This window comes from Dipodomys merriami, unplaced genomic scaffold (assembly GCF_024711535.1).
Source record: "Dipodomys merriami isolate MVZ:Mamm:240054 unplaced genomic scaffold, mDipMer1.0.p SCAF_33, whole genome shotgun sequence".
Taxonomy (NCBI): Eukaryota; Metazoa; Chordata; class Mammalia; order Rodentia; family Heteromyidae; genus Dipodomys; species Dipodomys merriami.
The window spans coordinates 10,601,560-10,624,447 of NW_027204826.1; the positions used below are offsets into that span (position 1 = coordinate 10,601,560).

Genomic DNA, 22,888 nt, shown 5'->3' on the forward strand with positions numbered 1-22,888 from the left:
CAGCAGCGAGCTCTGTGGACACAGAAGGGCCGTGGCTGTGGCTGCCACTCTGTGCCCTGGGAGATGGGGCACAGCAACAGAAGACCGGGTGTCCTGCAGGATGTGATTTGTAGCTCATTGACTTCTAGGAACTCTAAGACAGAAAAGTCTTTGTGTGAGGAGGCTGCAGACTTCTAACCCTCATAAAGAGCTTATCATTTGAGCAAGCTCATAATGTGCCGTGTTATGACTGTGGAAAATTGTAATGGCACCATTACAGCAAACGCTTTCCCTGGCTCAGCAGTTGCGTGCAGGCCAGTGCGCCTGCGCACGTGGCCAGAGTTAACCCTACAGTGTTCTCAGTGCTTCCCGCTGCTGGGGGCCACCGCCTCCAGGCTCAGAGGAGAGAGCAAGTACACACGTGTGTGCTAATCCACAGATATACACACCTGTAAGTGCGTCTGTGTGTTCCTTATCTCTAGCAAGGTAAACACAAGTTGCTACTGTGTTGTTTCCACTGCTAATCTTTACTACATGGATCACTCCAGCCTCCTTCCTTTGTGTAGCTGCCAGCTTCGCAGCCGATGGGCAAGAAGCCTGGCTTGCATCATCTGACATCCATCTACAGGTTCTTCCATTTCAGCATGCATGCTCGGTGTGCTCCGCATTGTTATAGCATGTCTGGGGGAAGCGGCCTCACAGGTGGAGTACAGTGCTTATGTACTTCCTTTGGCCTGTGGTCTCTGCTTGTTTCCAAAGCTACTTAGGTCATTCCTGCCCGCCCCCCGTGCTGGGGATCAAGCCCACGGAATTCCACCTCCCGCCCCCACCTTTCAGGTACTGTCGAGTTGTTTCCTCACAGTCTGCATCTGTGCTGGGATGCCTGAACATCTAAGCAGTTTCTAACTTTGTGTACCCTGAGGTGCACCGCATGCTGTAAAAGTTCAGTGGGCGCTGACACACGCAGTTTCCATCAATGCTTTCCTACAAACCATGTCACTGCCCTCCAAGTCACTGTGCTTTACCTTGCTCAGGGCCCTCCCCCGCCCCTACTAAGGCCTTGGGAACCACTCATCTTTTTCACTAGTTTTGCCTTTCTCTGAGTGACAATTAGCATCCAGGGAAATAACCATCTTTTGTAGTTTCTTTCACTTTGGAATATGCATTTAGATTCATCTATGCCTTTTTATACCTTGAGACTTCATTTCTGTTTCAATTGGTTAATATTCCACAGTAGGCATGTGTGATATTTTATCTGTTCACCTGTTAAAGGATAGCTTAGTCGCTTGCAGTTTCAGGCAGTTACAAGTAAAGCTCCTGTAAACAATTATATGCATGGTTTTGCATAGACACAAGTTTTTAAATCAACTGAGTAAATACTCGGGAGTGTGGAGAGGCTCGTGTGAAAGGCTGTGCTCCGCTGAGAAGTAGGTCACCAGACCGCCTTGCAAGTGTGGTGGGTCAGTGTTTAGGTGTTAGCAGCCCATCTTCATTCTGGGAGGACATTTATCCTATTTACATGTAACCACACCAAGGTGCTTTTAGTGGAGACTGTTTCTGTTTATTTGGGTCAATGGCTCTTTCCACTTTTCTGTCTTAATATTAAGTCTGAACAAGCTTGTGCCTGACTATAATGAGGATATGGAAACATTGTTGAACCTAATCTTGAGGTTGACTTAATAACCTTCTCTGCTCATTTTAAGGTGGTTCACATGCCTTAGGCATGTAGAATGTTAATATATAATGCTTAACACTAATGGTAATGCAGAAGTTCCTAAGTCAAGTCTGAACAGCCTACAATGAATGACCACATTTTAGATGATTCTAACAAGCCAGAGAGGGCTTAGAAAAGGAGTATGTGAGTTGTCCATTCACTTGCTTACAGTTGTTATTGTTATGATGCAGGATCCGGGCTTTGCACTCAGGTCCTCACACTTGCTGTGTTGGTTTGCTTGCTTGTGATTATTTTGGAGATGGAGACTCATGGACTTTTTTGCTCAGGCTGGCAAGACCCTCAAATCTCAGTCCTCCTGAGTAGCTAGGATTACAGGTGTGAGCTATACTCACACCAGGCTCATAAGTAATTATTAAATGCCTGATGGTGATGTTTTGTGACAGAGATGTGTATGTGAGAGAGGAGAGAGAGAGAAAGAGAGAGAGAGAGAGAGAGAGAGAGAGAGAGAGAGAGAGAGAGAGAGAGAGAGAGGAGGGGTTGTGAAGATGAGCTTTCAGTGCTCTATGTTTAATCTTCACTGAGGTATACACACACATATATGTACTTATACACTTATTTTCTGTGGTTCAGTCAGAAAAAGACATAGTTTTTTTTCAAGTCAGTTTCTTTCACACAAGAATATGCATTTATTATTCTGCTGCAGTGTTGCCATTGTGTTGGGTAAAATGATGGCTATCCTATGCCTTTCTAACATGTTTTAAAACCTGATCAGTAAAAGGTACTGGCAGTCTCAGTCAAGTCTGTACCACAATTAAAAATAGATCTTGGTTTTGAATTTTCTTTTTCTTTTTCTTTTTCTTTGCTGTATGGGTCTCTCCCCCCCACCCCCCACCCCCCCAAGCCCTACTAGGGCTGGATCTCAGGGCATTGAGCTCTCTCTGGGCTTTTTTCACTCATGGCTAAAATACATCTCCATTTCCAGCTTTTTGCTGGCTAATTGGAAATAAGAGGATTTGCCTGCCTTGATTGGTTTTGAATTGTGATTCTCAGATTTCCTCGTCCCGAGTAGCTAAGGATTATAAGGAGTGAACTGCTAGTGCCAACTTTCCATGCTTTTGACAACCACCATCAGAAAGTTGTACCAAGGTAGGGGAGGTAGGAGGAGGACTGATGGTATTAATTAGCCTACAAGGACCTTGAGAAACCTGTTAAAAATTTTAACAGTACTAACTAATCTTAGAGGATCTTAATTTCAGAGTTTTAGGTACTTTTCTACTTTCTGTGTTAACCTTGCTGTTTAAGTTGTATTATACTGCAAATCAGTCACAGCACAGTAACCTGTTTTTAACATGGATATGTTATAGCCTCAGCCCCCTCCCCCACAGGCAAACTGGGGTGCCATTGTGTGTCCTCCTTGGTGACAACCTCCCTGGGGGAGCAGTTTCTGATTTGATTGTGATCTACTCTGGGAATTAAACAGAAAGTCTATAAAGCTTCAGTTCCACTGCCTTTCTTCCTCCTTTGTTGACTTCATGCAGACATGCAGTTGTGTTGCATAGCAACTGCCCTTGTATTTGTTATTTTGTTTAGCATACTTTCCCCCAATGTAACAGGAACTTGTATAATAATTTCTAGTCCCTTTAAGCATCTGTGAGGAAAGTTTTTACTTAATCCATTTTCTTTAAGGTTGCAAAAGGTCTCTTGGCATACAAGTCGATACTTTTGTTATTTTTTTTAAAATAAATCTGTGTGTTATTAAGATGAATGGGATTTTAAATGCTCGAGTGTTATCTCTTGAGTCACTTTCAGTCTGAAGCAGGGGCTCAGACTTGCTTTTTATGACCTGGGCATGCTTGAGATGACAGGCCAGTGGAACATCACCGGTTTGGACTTGCTTACTTTCTCACAAGATCGACATTATGCATGTGAGTAGAAACACCAGCGAGGTGGCCCTGTCTTCTGCTTAGTCTTTTCTTCGTTCCCTTAGGGGTGATATGTGCCAGATCTCTCCACTATGAAGTTATCTCTTTTTATAATTCATAATTAATGTGCTCCCTTGTGGAGCGCCTCTCTGAGGCCATAAATATCCTTTTCTTCATCAAGCTCACATCCACTGGTTTTAGGATCCATTGATGTTTCTTGGCTGAATAGTGCCGTAGTGTTTGCCAAGCAGTGATTTGTTAATCCAGTCATTACTTTCTAATTGACAGTAAAGACATGTCCCTATTCCCATTTGTGTATTCATGTATGTTGTGTGAGAGTGGACTCTTGATGAATTTTGAGTGAGTCTGAGTGTTGCTCTCTTGTCCAGTGGGTTACAATCTGCAGTTTAAATCAGCCCCTATCATTCCTTGAGCTATTTGTTGCTTTCTGGTGCAAGAATATGTTGTAAACTCTTGTTTTTCCTGCCCTAGGCCTGCACCCAGCCATCTTGTTTGTGGGGTGGGTGAGCAGAATCCTTGGGTTTCCTTAACAATAACCTGAGCTACGTGCAGCCCAGTGGTCACACCTATAATCAATCCTAGCTACTTAGGAAGCTGAGATCTGATGGTTGTGGTTTGAAGCCAGCCTGGGCATAAAGTGAGAGACTCTTATCTCTAACTAGCCACCAAAAAGCTGGAAGTGGAGCTGTGGCTCAAGGGTAGAACACCAGCCTTAAGGATAAAAACTAAGGGACAGTGCCCAGGTCCTTAGTTCAAGTCCCACTATCAGCACATACATGCAAACATGCGTGTGCGCAGTGCACGCACACACACACATATATATATACACACACACATCTGATAGGGCTGTCTATTTGCTCTAGTCAGTGGGAAGCTGTGCACAATCCATGTAGTTTGAGAACTAGTGTGTTTATAGTGAAAAGGAAATAGAGCAGTGTTTTCTTAAACAACTGAAGAGCGGCTGGTGTTGGTAGTGTATGCTGGGTTTTCTCTGAGTCATTGGTGTGTATGGTGGTCATTTAGTGACTGGGAGGCACTGTAAAATTAGTGGTTATAATAAATTGATGTCATGCCCACTGCATAGCAAGCAGGAAGGCTGAATTAGGTACAGAAATAGTAGCAGGGTTTTGTCCAGGAAACCTCAAAGCATATAATGAGGCATTACCATGTTGATTGTGTTTAAAAAGAAAAAGAGAAGACAAAAGACAAAATACTGAAACTTGAGGGTCAGTAAAACAGATTATACATCAAGCGCTTCTTACATTATACTTCTGAAAATTTCTTGAGTAGATGAATCTTTAAGAAGTGTTAACATAATTTCATGATTGCTCATGAAGTGTGCAACATAGCAAAAAGTTAATTACTGTGACTTTTTCCAAATGGGAGTGTTTGCAATCTCCAGATGGTCATTTTTAGCCACTCTTTCCTTTGTAATTTAAAAAAAAAATTGAAATCATAGGAAATTCAATAGAAAATCTCTCCCTTAAGTTCCCTGGGCAAGGCCCTGGCTAACCACACAGCAGCTTTGCCCTTTCTCTGGGTATTCATTTTTTTCCTGAATCATGTGAGAGTAAGTGACACAGTAATGACGTTTGCTTTTGCCCTTATGCCCTTAGTGCTGTTCATAAGAACAAAAAGATGTCTCTCGCAGAACCTCAGCATACTCTCAGATTGGGAAATTAACTGTGATGTAGTACTGTTGTCCAATCTACTAGCCTTAGCTGTGCTTCAATTACTCCAATAGTGTGTCCTTTGTAGAAGAAAACTAAGGTACAACCCTGGATTCCACACAGTGCTTTGTTGGTGTGTCTTGTAAGCGTCCTAAAAGTCAACTGTTCATTTGCTCTCTGTGACCTCTGTGGATGACATTGATCAAGATGCATTGTACTCATAAATTGACATGTTAGATTGAAACCGCTATGGACAACCACTTAAAGACAATTTGAAAAAGAGAAGAAAAGCAACCACAGGTGAGTTATTCTGCAGTGCCCCTTGAATCTCATATTTTCTCACACCTGGTGCATCTTCGAGAGCACCTGGCCTCCCGGGACACCTGGCCTCGGTGGCCCCTGACTCCCACCGCTCGTCCCTTTCTCCACTCTCAGGCGACGGTTTTTTCACTTTTCCTTTGTAGTTAATTAATTAATAGCATAGAGGGTATTCCATAGAGCTCACTCATTTCTCCTCTTACCACCATCTTAGTTTTAGCATCCACGCGTGATTTTTGTCGGAATCAGTCACAGCGATGTTGGTACGCTGAGCACATGCAGGTCCCAGGCTGTCCCTCCGTGGTTCCCTTCCGGAAGATGTGGGAGGGGCCTCCTGTGCTCTCTTAGACACAGCTTAGGAAGGTGGCAGGCAACGGGCAGTCTTCATCTGCACAGCCAGAGTTTGTATCCAGACCTCCTTGCCAGGTTCAGAAGAGGCCAGGGCTGAGCAGGGGAGCGACTTCTGCCGCAGCAGCCAGATGAGAAGCGAGGAGGGCATGGCCATGAGCCTTGCTGGTCTCCAAGAGCAGGGCGTGTGGGAGAGCCTCACAGCTGCCTTTCCAGAAGAATGGTACCTGACCCGGCTCTGGAGGCAGGCAGGAGGCAGGGAGCCTTGTCCATAGTGCTCCCCAGAGCTTCCCTCGCCCTCCTAAGCTTGTCCTGCGCCCCTCCCTCACAGAGGGGTCCCATGGGAGACTTGCTCAGGTTCACAGCCTGCTGGAGGCAGCGTGTGCCAGCATGCCCGTCAGCGTGATTCCCATCTGCCCTCTCATCTCATTTAGACCAAGCGTTTCCACGTAGAGAACTCTCCCGCTCTCTTCCTCTCCCTCTCGCCGCCCCCCCCCTTCCTTCCCTTCCCTTACTTTCTCTCTCTTCCTCGGTACTCACAAAAATGGAATTAGAAGGTGATTGCACAAATAGTTGCTCCCAAAATGAATGCGAGCCGTGACCCTTTGTCTTAATCACTCTTGATTTAGGATTTTCTGAGTATTTACTTGGTGCCGTCACCGTGATGTTTCACTGTGCCACTGTGCCTGGCATAGGGTGGGCATCATGAGACACTGTGAGAAGAGGATTGTCGAGAGGTTGCTTTTCCCAGCTCCTTAGAACGGCGTGAGCTCTGTGACTCACAGCCAGCTGCTGATGCAGCTGTTCTGCTGGTTACAAGTGAGATGAAATGAACACGCTGGGCTCTTCGTGGTCTTTGAGAGTTCTATTTCCGGGAGCGCCCTGTCTGTTTTTAGTTTCTTGAAACTGCCTTTTACGTACAGAGCGAAAGCATCCCCAGGCAGAACTTGACGTGTGTCTGCTGCTTCTACTCTTGTTACTCTCAGGTTTTTCCTTTAACTTGGGCCTAATGTATTTAATTTTTTAGGGAATTTACATTCTATTTTAACTTTAAAGTTACCTTTTAAATTATGTATATAACACATGTATGCATGCATGTATGTATTATATATGTGCGTATATGGATGTATTTATCAGTGTATGTGTGTATGTATGTATCAGTCCTGGAGTTTGAACTCAGGGCCTTGAGCTGTGTCCTAGCCCTTTTTGCTTTCAGTATTTTTCAAAGGGGCATCTCACTTTTCATCTAGACTGTACTGGCCCATGATCCTCCTATTTATGCTTCCCAGATAGCTAGTATGGCAAGTGGGGGGGTGGGGAAGAGGGCAATTCCTAGCTTTTTATTGATTGAACTGAAAGCTCAAGAATTTTCTGCCTGCTCTCTCTCTGTTCTTTTCTAGCTCTCAGCTTTTTCCTTCTCTTCTCTTTCCCAGCTCCCTTCTCTTTCCCAGACGCTCTCTCTGCTCTTTTCTAGCTCTTTCTCCTCTCTTTCCCAGCTCTCTTCTTTCCTAGCTCTCTCTTTCCCTCCTTTCCCAGACGCCCCCTCTCTCTCTCTGCTCTTTTCTAGTTCTTCTCTCTTTTCTAGCTCTCTCTTAGCTCTTTTCCCCAGCTCTCTCTTTCTCTCTCTCTTTCCCAGCTCTCTCTTTCCCAGGCCTTTCCCCACCGCGTGGAGGACCAAGATGGCCTGGTGCCAGCTGGAACGATGAATAAATCTACCCCTTACCTGAATACCACGTGCGTGGTGCAGTTCTTACTCAGCTACCTCTTTTTAAAAACCTAACACCCAGGACTGGCAAAAAAAAAAAAAAAAAAAAAAAAAAATTTTCTGCCTTAGCTGACCTTGAACCACAATCTTCCCAATCTTTGATTCCTAAGTATATAGGGTTATGTATATAACTTACTATGTCCATCCAGAAGATGCCATTCTTTCCCTATTTTTTTCTTCGGCACCTCAGTCACAAGGTCAGGTAGAAAAAACGCTCAGTGGTCTAGAAACATAAATAAAGATTCCCCAAGGTGCTCTTCTCTCATCTCCTCTGTAAGCGACACGATTTCATCTCAGTTAAGCTTCACCTGGGCATCCAGACAAGTCCCACCTGCTTACTCCTCCGCGAGCAGGCCGCATGTCCACGTAGTCCTGCAGACACAGTGGCCTTGGTTCCACTCTCCACTGTCTCCCCATTGCTGGCATTCCCATTAGTCCACTGAGCAAGGGTTGGGGTGGAAGGGGACTGACACCGAATGGGACGCGTGCCGTGGACTTCCCTGCCTGTTGCTAATGGCCCTTCAGGACTGGAGTAACTACAGCAGCCCGAACCCTGTTTTTGGTGTTTGAGACAGGATTTTTTGCTCTGTTGCCCAGGTGGGCCTCAAATTTGCGATCCTCCTTCCTCAGCCACCCCAGGGCTGAGATGGCAGGAGTGGGCCACCATGACCCTCATAATGTGGTTGGTTTTTTAATTATGGTGAAATACACATAACATTCACCATCTTTGCCATATGATTACAGGCACAATCTGTTAAATGGTGTTCAGAAAGTAACACACAAAATAATGAGTGGTGTCATGAAGCGCTGTTTAAATCACAGCCAGTTCCTGGCTTCCTATGTTGAACATGGAGGCAAACAGAAGTTGGATGAATTTGAAAGAACTCAACCACCACAACAGACATGGACAAATGCAGTGGAGATAGAGGTTAATTTTCCCTTGCAGTAATAGTCTAGTTCTCTATATTCCAGGACGGCAGGGAGTCAGTTTCCCCATCATTGGAGGACCCGGGCTCCTCTGTTTTATTTCTCTCCTCTCTCTCGAGGATGCCCTCGTGGAGATGGGCTCGTGGTTCCTGTGCGGGGCTGCAGCCTGGGAGGCGGAGGCAGCAGGAAGTATGTCACTTCCACTCCCGTCCGCTGGGGAGGGCTTGGCATGTGGTCATGCCCACTGGGCAGGAGGCCAGGCGCCACAGAGGAAAGAGGACAGATCCTGGCCTCAGGCCACAGTCTGCATCTCACCGTGAATCCCATGCAGCTTTTCCTTGCTGCAGGTGTAAGTCATCTGACTGTCACTTTTGGAAGTGTGCTGAGATCAAATGTTGAAGTACAATTGTGCAATGCAATTTAATTGGCTTTTAGGTTAAAAGGCTCCTTATTTTAGAATAAACTTACAACCAACATTTTCATTGGCAAGGATCCTTGTTAGAAACTGGTCATCAGTGTATTCTATTTGTAGTTTTGGTTTTGTTGCTGTATTATAATCTAACATTATATAAATGTTATAATTGGGGGTATCCTTAGATACTTGACCTAAATTTTTCTGTTCTGGAAATTTACTCTGACTGTAATAATAGATATAACAACTTAGGAATTGTCTCAAACACTGCAGTGTAGACTAGCAGTATGCCCAGATGGAAAGTTGCTCATAGGGTGTCTCCCTTTAAATGACTGCTACGTGGCTTTTAGCTTTGCCATAATGCTGAATTTGGGGATGCATTTGTAACAAAGCCTACATTAGGCGTATCAAATGCCTTGTTATTAGTTATCAAAGCTTAAACTAATCTCAAAAAAGGGACATGGTTTATGGGCTTGCAATCATGCTAATCACTAATTTGAGAGAAAAAAAAAATACACACCATCTTTGGGAAAAAAGAAAGCTAAATTTGTGACGTAAATGTCTTGGCATGGATGAGTACTTGTGAATGATACAAACAGAATGTAAACCAAAAAAAATGCTCCCTGCCATTGCAGGCTGCCCGCAGGGCTCATCCCCAGCCTCGCCTCCAGGGTGTGGCCGACCTTTGGGAAGAAAGCAAAAGCAAGGCATGCACATGTAAATTCCAGCTTGGTTGCTGTGTAGCAAGTTGTTCCATGGTTCGCTTCCTTTGACATGGATCTTAGTGTGAAGTACTGCTTAGTGACATTAATGTGTATGGCTTTTCTGTGATTTTGATATTAAGTGGACCCACAGATAATAACCATGGTTATTTCTGAGCAGTAAGAATGGAGCCAAGTTTTCTGCTTTCTGCCCGTGAAGGCGAGTTGAGTGTTGAAGCCAACCTGCTTCTGCATGGGCACGGGGTCGCTCTGGCCCCTGGCCCATCAAGTGAGTCGCAAGTCTGTAAGAGTTTCCTGAACGTTTTACATATGCATTCTGACTGGCTTCTCCCTGTCAGTATTACCCAGCAAGTACCTGGGTTAGCTTTTCATTGTTATAATAAAATACCCTAAATAATCAACACAATTAGAGAAAAGGTTTGTCTTGGCTCACAGTTTCAAAGGTTCCAGTCCATGCTGCTTTGGCTCTGTGGTAGCTTAGGAGCAGGGCATGGGAAACAGGCTGTGGCCCACTGTCCCCCCCAAACACGTGTGCCCGTGCCCTGAGACCCTCCTGCCCAGCCCACCTCCAGGGTGCCAGGGGATGGGTGTCCCCAAGGTTTGAAAACAGCAGTCAGTACATCATACTCATATACTGACACGTTGATTGGTAACTCCCTTGTCCAATTAAAGATGATAAAATAGAATAATTGTTAAAAGACACAATGGAATTTTACACTGCCATTAGAAAGAATACTGTTATGTCATTTGCAGGGAAATGGGCGGACCTAGAACAAATCATGTTAGGTGAGATAAGCCAAGCTCAGAGAGGCAAACCATATACTTTCTGTCATATGTGGAAACTAGATCTAAAATAAACACCGGGACACGATAAAGGATAAAGACTTTATACTTACACACAGTGAGACCAAAGGGGAGGATATTCTTAGGAGAGGAACACAAAGGCATAATGCGTATGTGCATTTGATCACACAAAATATTTATTGAAATGAACTCCAGGAAATGGAAACGAGGTGTTTTTTTTTCCTTGTTGTTTTTGTTTTCTTTTTGTCTTGTTTGTTCATTTAGGGAGGGGTACAGAAATAGAGGGAGAAAGGGTAAACAAAGGCAGCAGCCTTTGGTTTTGGATATTGGATATCCAGCTGATAAGTACTGTGACTTAAAATTACTTCTACAGGGAATCAGGCACAGATGTAAACAAACAGTAGGTCTGGAAGGAGATGAGCTTGTAGGCCATATTTGACTGCTGGTTTATTTTGGCTTATATTTCCTTTTTCTCTTTCTCCATCCTTCTTTCTTCTTCCCTCATCCTCTACTGATTTGAACTGTTCACTAAAAGTTAGGAGACTTGCATCAAAGAGCCAGGGTTTCAGCTTCCCCTTAGATCTGACCACAGCCAGCGTGCGTTTACTGTGTGTCCTGCTCCCGTGCCCCTTTTGGCCTGTACCCAGCCTGCCTCTGTGAGTTTGTTTTGGTTTTGGTTTTCTTTTAGCTACCCCTTCGGCTCGACCTTGGTCTCACCTAATCCTAGAAGTGCCACGTTAGGATGTAGCCCATATTGACTGCAGTCAGGGGTGCGTAAGTGGAGGACAGCGAGGACTGGAGCCTGGGACTTGTGAGTGGGCATTTAGAAGGCCCCTTCTGGCCATCCTGGTAGGAAGTCAGTGGCCCACTCCCTCCTGTCTGTTCTCCCCACTCTCAGCCCCTGGCCTTTGTGTCCCCCCCCGCCCCCGGCACGGGGTTCAGTAAGCAAATGACACCACCTTCATACACCAGGAAGGAGCTAGTTCTCCCCAGAAGGCTGCCGTGCTTGCTTCTTGGTTTTTAAGAGAAATGAGATCCAGAGGTTCAAGTGAGTGTTTGAGATGGGGCATTTGTAAAATCAGGCACTTGTGAATCCAGACTAGAGTTGAGATGGAGTTACCTGGCTGCCCTTGTCTCTACTAACGTTACTCAAGCTACAGCATGTCTACTTGCAGAGTCTCTCTGTCAGCTCACTTTGCTTTGCTGCATTATGCAGAAGCTTTGAATCCCTACCAGCAGCTTTTGCTGGACTCTGCCAAGCTCATTTAGCAATTGCTCTGAAATGGGCCAGGCTGCTCTGACAGGTGTTTAGATTTCAAAGTTGGAAGCTAATCATTCAAGACTCATTCATACAGTATGTGCACTCTCGTCGTCCCCACTTCCCCCCACCCCCGCCAGTCTAAATTTAGTTTTATGAATGGAATCTTTTAAAATACAAAGTGCCTATTCCTTGAACTTAATTGGAAGAAAATTCGCAAAGCCTATTAAAACTAATTAGCAGACCCCATAGGGACATGTAGAATAACCATACATCCTGAGTGCCAGGATGGCCTAGTTTATGCTGGTGGTCTTGGCCTAACTATTAACAGACCCTGCTTTCATCTCAAAAGTTCCTGTAGGCATACAAGATTGTTCATTTAATCTTTGGGTTCCCTGCACATTCTCAAGTCATTGTTTTTGTTTGTTTGCACCTTCGCTTGTTTCCAGTTTCTCTGTGGTAGTTGGGGCTTATCCCACCTTCGCTTTTCCTTGGATGCCTGACTATTTGAGAAGGCATAGCATTCACGCCATGAACACAGAAAGCACAGATGATGTCTGGATTGTGTTTCTAACTTGATTTTGATATCATTGACTCTGTGTGTGGGGTGTGTGTGTGTGGTTGTGGGTGTGGGTGTGGGTATGTGGTGTGTGTGTGTGGGGGTGTGGTATGTGGTGTGTCAGTGTCAGGGTTTGAGCTCAGGGTCTCATACTTGCTCAGCAGACATTCTACCACCAGTGCTATATCCCCAGCCCTTTTGCGTAGACCATCTTGTATTGCGATCCTTCTGTCAGCACAACCAGGTCCAGCCATTGCTTGAGATGAAGTTGTCTTGCTCATTTTTTTTTGGCCTGGGCTAGCCTTGAATTGCCATCCTCCTGATCTCAGCCTCCCAAGTAGCTGGGGATTGAACCATCCATACACCTAGCATATAATTTTTAGTCTTCATTTTGATTTATAATGTGTATATCCTTCAGAACAAAAATTTCCTTGAAATTTGATGTCCCACTCTTCTTCTCCATCTCACTATTCTTGGGATGAAAAGGAAATAGTTCTCTATTTCTGTACCAAAGCCATTCATAAGGCTTTAGACAAAACTGAGGAGGGAGGGGGGTTAAAATGTGCTCCTCAGTGTATAACATGTGAACACCGTTATATGCTATAGACTGTGATAGACAATATGCTCCAGGAGAGTTAGAATGAACTTGTGACTTTAAATGAGCATCATTATTCCACAATACTGTGAAATTCGGGAAATTATGTAATCACTTAATCACAATTAAAAAAAAATAACCTCGGGGAAAGTAGGGAGGGAAGGGATGGTAGGGGGAAAACAATGGAGGAGGTAACAATGTTAAATAGGAAGTATACTCATTACCTCGCTCATGTAACTGTAACCCTCTGTATAGTATCTTTACAATAAAAAATAATAATTAATTAAATGTGCTCCTCAGCTGAAGGTGCTCCGTCAGCCTATCTAGACTGGTAAGTGTACAAATAAATTCTTTGGGACAACGTAGAAGCCACCAACCAGTTCTGGGCATAGACTTGGCCTTGATTTTAAGTTCACTTTCTCCAGTGTTCCTCCCTCACCCTTCCCCACTGCAATCTTCTGTCTTATGATAGATTTCTTTTCTTTCATAGTGAGCCAGTACTGAGGCTTGAACTCAGGCAGGGCCTTGTGTTCTTGCTTAGAGTTTTGCTCGTTAATTGGGGATAAGAGTCTCTCAGATTTGTCTGCTGGGGCTGTCTTTAAACCACTGTTCTCAGATCTCAAGATTTCTTATTCATTAAAAAAAAGTGAATCTACGGGTTGGAGGTGTGGCTCAGGTGGTTGAGTGCCAGCCAATGAGCAAAAGTATCGGATACTGAGTTCAGGTCCCAGTCTCAGAATAAACAAAAAAAAGCAAGTGTATAACACAACCGTTCTTTCAATGAAACCTCAGGAGTTTTGCCAGAAGCAACTTTACTCCTGTTTAAAATTCTCCATCTGCTTGAAGGTTTTCATAAGCCTGTCAGTAAATACTTCTCTCCACATTGGTGTCAGGTGAAGCCGACCTACGCTTCAGTCCCTGTGAACGTACTGGCCATAGGTAGCCTCCAGAACATGTGGAGAGCTAGGCTTCCCAGCACGTTTAGGAACAGGATGTTCTTGCACGTCTGTAGAAGGTAATCAATCCTTTCAGAGCACCCAGACGCCGTGCACTGCCCCACGCGCTCGCGTTTGGCAGAGGCTTCCTGCCGCTGCCCGCTCCACCCTGCGGCCCGGGCTGACAGGCAGGAATCAGTGGGCAGTCGTCTTAGGAGAAAAAGACAGCTACATGGTTCATGTGGAAGGGTATGATTTTCTTTGGTGAAAGACGAGCTCACGTTGTTACCAAGTGTGATGCTGATCCTTGGTGTTCTGGATCTCTAGTGGTCATGCTCAGTAGTACTTAGGATTTAACCCTACGTAAGATCCTTCCATCTAGATCCATTTTACAAGCCGTGTTTCCCATTTCTTGGAGAATTGTTTAAATTTATCTTCAGATGCCTCTCTCCCTCCTCCCTCCCTGTGACCCTCTTTCTTGCTGTGTTATGTTTAATTCAAGTCTTCGCTGCTGTCTGATTCGCTGATGGATGCTGCTCTTTTCCGGGCGTGCTATGGCTGGTTTGGGTATCGCAGCTCAGGTTTTATTCTGTCTGCAGCAGCATTTCTCTTGCCACCAGACTTTCTGTTTCTTTGCATCCGTGCATCTTCCCTGGTGGAATGTGTGTTCCACTGCCTGGTGGTCTTGGCCCGGGGGGTGGGGGAGAGAAAGGGAGGAAGCGTTGAAGGCAGCCGGGATCTGCAGCTGAGGTCTCTGACACTAGTGGAGCTTGGCTCTCAGCTGTAGTGACCTGGCGGTGTGGGCGGCACCCGTCTCTCCCGGAGGACTCCAGGTCTAGAAAAAGCTCTTCCACTTGCTCGGGCTGGAGCTGCGGGGCGTGTGCTGCGGGGCTGGGAGGGGTCAAGGCCTGGCGTCTTACACAATCCGCAGATTTTGACTCCCTCCATTGTCAGTCAGCCTTATGACCTCACCTCTCACTAGGTGTTGCTGTTGAGGTTCTGGAAAAATGGAACTTCTGAGTTGGGTGCTTTAGCAAGGCAGCACCCCGGAGGAGACGGAAAGATAACTTACGCACAGTCGTTCTCACAAACCGCTGCTGAGCGTGCAGATGTTGACGTCTCACGTTCGTTACTTGCCAGGGCCAATTCGGTTACAGCACTTGTAGACATGCTCCTGGTCCACATGCTCCGGTCACCCCTGTAGCCGGCGTGAGGGAGGGGGGCCCTGACTGGGGAGGGGTTCCGCAGCTCCACTTGCCCAGCTCTTCCGGCCCCTGTACGCAGCAGGCCCAGCCAGGGTCGTGGCGCAGTCTTAGCTTCATCTGCTGCACTCGCCACCTCTTCCTCAGGGCTCGGGGCCTCTCTCAGGAGCTTTTCATCCTCCACCCTCTTGGTCCCCTGTGAGCTGTTCATTCTATACTAAGTTATTCTTGTTTTAGAGGTGGTTGGGAAGAAAGGAAAGAATCCTTGTGGGTTTAGCTCCGCACCACCTCTGCGGCTGTGCTGGGAGCTGGGGCTGTGGCGCCCTTGGGGCTCTCAGAGTCCGAGTCCGAGTCAGGGCTAAGGGACGGGCAGGCAGCATCTGCCGGGCATGGAGGGAACGGCACCTGCCTCCAATGGGGCCCACTTAGTTCCGGAAAACCGTTCTTGGAAGTAGGGAAGAGGTCTCTCATTAGGTTTTTGTCGTTTCTTCTGCACTCCTGAGAGCTGTAACCACATCTGAAGGGGTTACGCCTGCTCCCTGCCCAGCATAGGATCCCCTGCTTTGGCTGCTGCCTTTCAAGCACGTGTTCCCCAAACCTGTGCCTTAGGATGGAAGGAAGGGGGGTGGGGATAACGAGCCCCGTCAGTCCAGGGCCCTTCCTGCTCAAGCAGTGTTTTCTGAACTCCAGGTCCCAGGTCCAGCAGCGCCAGGAAGCTCTGCTGAAATTGGGGGGAGGGGGGCGCGCACAGGCCTCACTCCCCTTACGCCTTACGAGGCTGTCCTCTCTCCAGCTCCATGCGAGTGTATAAGTCCTTTGTCACCACGTCCTCCCGGAGTCCTTGATCCTGTGAATGTTTGATCCTGGAGACTGGGAGCCGCCAGGGGCTCTGGGCTTCCACCACAGATTGGCCCGCTGTGCCTGCGGAAGAAGGCCAGTTCTTCAAGGAGTTTTCTAGTCACTGCTAATCTCCTGGTCTGGGGCCTTTGTGCTGCAGTCCTCCAGAAAACAGTGTGTGCAGGGTTGTCCTTAGAGCGAGCCCAGGTCGAGGAACAGAGGAACACGTGTTCACGTGGCACTAATGTGGCCGTCACTTTTTTTTTTTCCTTCACAGATGCAGCAGCTCTTTTACGAGAATTATGAACAGAACAAGAAGGGCTACATCAGAGATCTCCACAACAGTAAGATTCACCGCGCCATCACATTACACCCCAACAAGAACCCGCCCTACCAGTACCGGCTGCACAGCTACATGCTCAGCCGCAAGATCGCCGAGCTGCGCCACCGCACCATCCAGCTCCACCGGGAAATCGTGCTGATGAGCAAGTACAGCAGCACGGACGCCCGCAAGGAGGACCTGCAGCTGGGCATCCCACCGTCCTTCATGCGCTTCCAGGCCCGCCAGCGCGAGGAGATTCTGGAGTGGGAGTTTCTGACGGGGAAGTACCTGTATTCGGCCACGGACGGCCAGCCGCCCCGGAGGGGGATAGACTCGGCCCAGAGGGAGGCCTTGGATGACATCGTCATGCAGGTGATGGAGATGATCAACGCCAACGCCAAGACCCGAGGGCGCATCATTGACTTCAAGGAGATCCAGTACGGCTACCGCCGCGTGAACCCCATGTACGGCGCCGAGTACGTCCTGGACCTGCTGCTCCTGTACAAGAAGCACAAAGGCAAGAAGATGACGGTCCCCGTGCGGAGGCACGCCTACCTCCAGCAGACCTTCAGCAAGATCCAGTTCATGGAGCATGAGGAGCTGGACGCGCACGAGCTGGCCAACAGAATCAACCAGGACTCCGGCTCCCTGTCCTTCCTCTCCAACTCCCTGAGGAAACTCGTCCCCTTCCAGCTGCCCGGGGCCAAGAGCGAGCGCAAAGAGCCCAAAGATAGAAAGATCAACATCCTCATCCCTCTGTCTGGACGTTTTGACATGTTCGTGAGATTCATGGGAAACTTCGAGAAGACCTGCCTCATTCCAAATCAGAACGTGAAGCTTGTCGTGCTGCTGTTCAATTCCGACTCGAACCCCGACAAGGCCAAGCAAGTAGAACTGATGAGAGATTACCGCGCCAAGTACCCAAAGGCTGACATGCAGATTTTGCCTGTGTCTGGAGAGTTCTCCAGAGCTCTGGCCCTGGAAGTCGGCTCCTCGCAGTTTAACAATGAGTCTTTGCTCTTCTTCTGCGATGTGGACCTCGTGTTCACGACAGAATTCCTACAGCGGTGTCGAGCAAACACAGTTCTGGGCCAACAGATCTATTTCCCGATCATCTTTAGCCAGTACGATCCAAAGATTGTTTATAGTGGCAAAGCTCCCAGTGACAACCATTTTGCCTTTACACAGAAAACCGGCTTCTGGAGAAACTATGGCTTTGGCATCACGTGTATTTATAAGGGTGACCTTGTCCGCGTGGGGGGCTTCGATGTCTCCATCCAGGGCTGGGGGCTGGAGGACGTGGACCTCTTCAACAAGGTGGTCCAGGCAGGCTTGAAGACGTTCAGGAGCCAGGAGGTAGGCGTGGTGCACGTGCACCACCCTGTCTTCTGTGACCCCAATCTGGACCCCAGGCAGTACAAGATGTGCCTGGGGTCCAAGGCCTCCACCTACGGCTCCACACAGCAGCTGGCGGAAATGTGGCTTGAGAAAAATGACCCAAGTTACAGCAAAAGCGGCAATAATGCTTCCTCAAGAACAGCCTAGTGTCCAGCGCTGCTGGACGTGACGTTTTTAATTATCTAATTTATTTTTCAAAAATGTTTTGTATGATCAGTTTTCGAAGTCCATACAAGGATATATTTTCCAAGTGGTTTTCTTACAGAGAACTCCTTTAACATTGAGCTTTTTGAACAACAACAAAAAAATGTGATCAATGTTTGCCTTTGAATACATCTTCTTGCTGAACATCATGTAGCAGACCTTGCTTCTTTCTGACTTGAAGCGGCCCTGCCGGACAAACAGAACTTGTGTTTTCCTTTTTCTTTTTTCTTTTATTTTTTACATTTCCTGCTCAGACCTCTTCTCTACAGTCCTCTGGCAGAAAGCCCGAACATTCCTACAAAGTATTATTGTAATGAAACACTGTAACTCTGGTCAATGTTCTGTTGTGACTGTTAACCTTGCACAAATTCTACCTTTTGTCTTTTTTTTTTTTTTTAACAACCCTTTTGTGTAAGCCATCTCAAGGTCCAATTACAAAATCAGGAAATGTGATCATTATTATCATCCACGGGATAGCTTTCCCAAGTTGATTATTTTCCCCACGCTGGGCTCCACCCACTGCCCTGGGGTCCGCCCACCATGGTCAGGTAGGATCTTGGGGTTGGGGTGCAAATGCTTAGTGACAGCTGGGTCCTGTCCTAATATCTATAGGTCCCTAAAGGGCCTGCCTTTAAATCTCAAGACAAAGTTTGCATTTTTTTCTCTTTCGGACCTTCCTCTTTAGTGGAGACATGATTAATGTTTAGAATGACAAAGGAGAATTGTAATAATTCTAATGTATGCAAGCTAAACAAACAAAAGCACCCTAAGGAACGTGGGGTGACCACTGCGTCTTCACTTCCTCCTCCTTGGTGGAGATGGTTACTTCATTTTTAATTACTGTTTGGTTTTATCCTTTGTATCTGAGATACCTTTAATTTATTTAATATCCATTGTGTAGTGCTCTGTCATTTCTTGAGTTCCTGTTAGCTCTTAGTATTTATGTGTACCAGGGTTGTGGTTTAGTATGTCTTATTTGCAGTAAACCGATCTCCAAAGATTTTCCTTTTGAAAACATTTCCCCACCCCTCCTTAATTTTTACATTCCTGTTTTACTAAATATTAAGTGTTCTTGGACAATTTTGGTGCTCATGTGTTTTGGGGACAAAAGTGAAATGAGTCTCATTACACCGGAATGTTTGTTTTAACTCACAGATCAAATGTGCCTTAATAAATTTTTTTTTTTCATTTAGATGTCAAACGGTAGACTTGCCATTTTCAATGCAATCGTTGGAGATCTGCTTATTTGTAAATAGTGTATTGCTCATTTGGAGAAATAAACCAGTGAACAATATTTTTCTATTGTACTTTTCAGGCCCATTTTGTCTCGTTATTTCTGTTCTAGCTGAAGAAGTGTGTTACGCTAGGAGCCCACAGAGCTGCAGAGTTTCCAGATCGTCTGGGGGAGGCATCACTGTGGGGCACGGTTTGGGAAGGAAGTGCCTGGAGTCTGGAGGGACTCGGAGACTGCATGGGTAGATTTTTCTTTTTAATTTGTGGGTACAGGTGAGAGAACTGCGCCTCGAGTTTTGGAGCCCCAGGCAGACACAGGACACTCGGGGGCTGCTGAGTCCTGTGGTTGGAAGTTAGCATGCACACCATGCTGCAATGGGCTTGTCTAGTAGGCCAGACAGCACTGGTGGATGTTGGTAACCACTTGGCTTCCAGAAAGTTCCATCCCTGCTGGCATTGGTATTCTGGGCCAGGAGCCTGGAAAGGACTAATAACCTCAACCTTTCATGTTCGGCGGGGGGGGGGGGGGGGGACTGGGGGCTGGGATCACCCCATGCAGGTCATGGACAGCCCCCTCTGGGCTGCAACTACAGAGACCCCCCCAGAGTGGAGTCTCGTGTCCTCTAGGGACTGAGTGGGGGGGGCGGGGAGCAGAGGACCCTTCATGGGTCTGCTGGCCAAGTCCTTGAAGCTGAGGGCTAGGCTACCTGAGCCTCCGCACTCTACGAGGCCCTCCAGGCCTGGGTCCCCTGTGAATGAACGTGCCTTTGGTTTTCCCTAGACTAGGGAAGGCGTGGCTAACGCACCGCTGTACTATGGTGGCATGGTGCATGGTGTGGCATGTCAGCTGAGTCGCATTTGCCTTCTTTCTATATAGGAGGGACGGCCTGGCATCAGGATGCTGCCTTCTGCAGCTCTACCACCCATCACTCAGTGTTTTGGGGTTGGTTGGTTGGTTAGTTGGTTTTCATTGGTCCTGGGGCTTGAACTCAGGGCCTGGGCACTGTCCTTGAGCTTTTCTGCTCACGGCCAACACTACCACTTTGAGCCACAGCACCACTTCGGGTTCATTATAGATTAGAGTCTCTTAGACTTTCCTGCCTGGGCTGGCTTCAAACCACAATCCTCAGATTTCAGCCTCCTGAGTAGCTAGAATGACAGGTGTAAGCCACCAGTGTCCAGCCAGACGTTCTTTTGGGGTGGTTTGGGGTTTGGGGTTGATTTGTTTTCTTGTTTTCTTCTGTGCTCATATTGGAGCTTGAGCTCAGGATCCCATCTTCTCACTTGACTTTTTTTGTTGTTGTTAGTGTCTGGTGTACTACCACTGGAGTCAACCTCTTCTGGCTTTTGGCAGCTTAATTAGAGAGAAGAGTTTCATGGGATTTTGTCAGGGTGTAACCAAGTGTTCAGACCCCAGGCCCAAAATCCAGTAGATCTGACCACTCACTCCTCCCATATGACAGAGACATGGCGAAGGGCAGAGAAAGAAGATTTATTCAAGGCAGCTATGGGCAGACAGGGCTTCAGGACATCATCCGCCATCTTTGGGAGTATAGACATTAGCTTCAGGATAAATAGGAGAAATGGGGGCTGGGGGCGAGGAAGGGCTGCAGAGTTAAAACAGTCCAGGTCGCAGGTGTGGCTGGTGGACCATTAGCTCCATCTTTGTCCTTGGAGGAATTCAGGGAAGTTGTTATCTCTTTATTACTGGAACAGAATAGGAAGGAGATCTCCCCAGTTTTGGGCTGTTCGTTTTAAGATGATAAGAAGACAGTGCTTGTTGGAGGGGCTGTTTGCCTTCTACACCAGATACCTCTCCCTGAATCGTGTCTTTCCTCCTGCAAACAAGGTGATTGCAGCAAAGAATAGCTCAGATCAAAGGGCGCAGACACAACTTGGAGGGACTTTAGTTAACTACAGAACTCGGCAAAAGCATTTTTTAAGTTAAGTTGCCTCTTGCAAGGGCTGGCTTCAGACCACCATCCTCAGCTCTCTCCATCTCCAGTGTGGCCAGGATTACAATCGTGAGCTACTGGCATCTTGGCTTCTAACTCACTATTGATGGACTCAAATACACGAGCAGATCAAGTGATTGGCAGAAACAGCCCCCCCCCCCACCCCCTTACAGACAGCTTTTAGATTAGAGGGACGGCAACTTCCAGGCCCATTGTTGTGCCTGCTGTTCCCATTTTCCTGCCTTTCACCCCCAGAAAGGTGACCCTCCTGTTCCTTGGGCCATTTGCCAGCGATGGAGGGGTTTCGTTAGACACTTGCAATGTCTTCAGTCTTCCTGTGCTCACCCTGCCCACCCTGTGTGGATACCAGCCCTGGGGAATTAGGCTGCATTACCACTGTACAAGTTGCCGTAATCTCTGCTGTAAAGAAGCTTATGTGCCACTCAGCAGCTGGGAACCAACTTGGGGGGAGGGGGAGTGTCTGTCGGTTAAGGGGGCTGTGCGGGGGCTGTGCGGGGCCTCAAAAAGATACTTCTTGCTGCCAACTTCTTAATGTGGTATAAACTCTTAAAGCTGCATGCAACAGACCAAAGGCTTGAAGCTCGTTTGGCATGGCTTCTAGTTAGCAAAATGTGTCTCCTGGCTGAGCACTGGTAGAGACTCACGCCTGTGAGCCGAGCTACTCAGGAGGCTAAGATCTGAGGATCTCAGTTCAAAGCCAACCTCAGACAAAAAAGTCTCTGATATTTTTAATCTCCAATTAACCAGCAAAATAGCCAGAAGTGGCGCTGTAACTCAAGTGGTAGAGCACCCAGGCTCTGAGTTTGTCTCAATATCAGCATGCATGCACGCATGCACACGTGCACGCACACACACACACACACACACACACACACACACACACACACACACACACACACACATATCTCGCTTAGTTTTCCAGTGCTTCAGAATAGTTTGATCTTTTACAGAGATGCAGGGGCAAGGGGAGGGGTATAGGGGTTGAGAGGTGAAGGGGTGGGACTAGATACAAGTCTTCAACCGGAAACCATAAGTCTTCACCGGAAAACCACAGGGCCAACCAGATTTGGGGCCGTCTTGTTCATTCGAACCACTTAAAAGTCTGTCATCAGATACTTTCCATGGCATTGAACATGCCATTCATTTCACTCCACTTAGGAAAGTCTCCACATTCTACTAATCCAGGCAAATAAAATGATGAAATTTTGTCCTTTAAAGAGCTGGCATGCCTGATCGCTTTCTAATTTAAAAAAAGCTATGAGAGATCGATCAAAGCATTGAGTGTCGCAAATGAGGCGAGCTCTACCGAGGACTTGAGTGAAGCTGGCGTGGCCTGTGCTGAGTGTCTCTCCCCGAAGCGGTCTGGCACGGGGACGCTGGCATAGCTCCTAGGCGGCCACGTTCTCTGTCGTGATTGGTCATGAGTCAATGCGGGATGCCACCTCTCCAGCTCAGCACACCTGGCCTGCCGCTCCATGTACATTCCCCAGTGGGGAAAAGAAAACTCCTAGCCAGACTTCCACGTGACCTTTAAAGTCATTCATTCTGAAGGAAATCCAGGTCTTTCTTGAGTCCAAGCTTCTGCTTTCCTAGCTAACAGGAACTCATTTATATGCTCCAAAGCCTGGCACATATTGTGTAGCCTGAAGCTAGAATGAGCCCTTTCTAAAAGTGCACGTTAAAAACCATCTCATTAGGTTGTGAAGGAAGCACTTCTGATTTTTAAGTGAATTCACGTCTTTATAAATGACGATGGAACCACACTTAAAAAAGAAATATGCTCTCTTTGGCAGCATATATACTAAA

At 46.9% G+C, this 22,888-nt stretch overlaps 1 protein-coding gene across 2 annotated transcripts in view; it reads left to right on the forward strand.

Annotated features, from left to right (window-relative positions):
- Nucleotides 1-19,180, forward strand: part of Chsy1 (chondroitin sulfate synthase 1) — a 42,806-nt gene extending 23,626 nt beyond the window's left edge. For both annotated transcript variants that reach the window (XM_070043135.1, XM_070043136.1), the window contains exon 3: nt 16,227-19,180. In XM_070043135.1, coding sequence (XP_069899236.1) covers nt 16,227-17,816 — 1,590 coding nt within the window. In that variant the 3' untranslated portion in view covers nt 17,817-19,180. The remainder of the gene's footprint in view (nt 1-16,226) is intronic.
- Nucleotides 19,181-22,888: the final 3,708 nt, after the last annotated feature.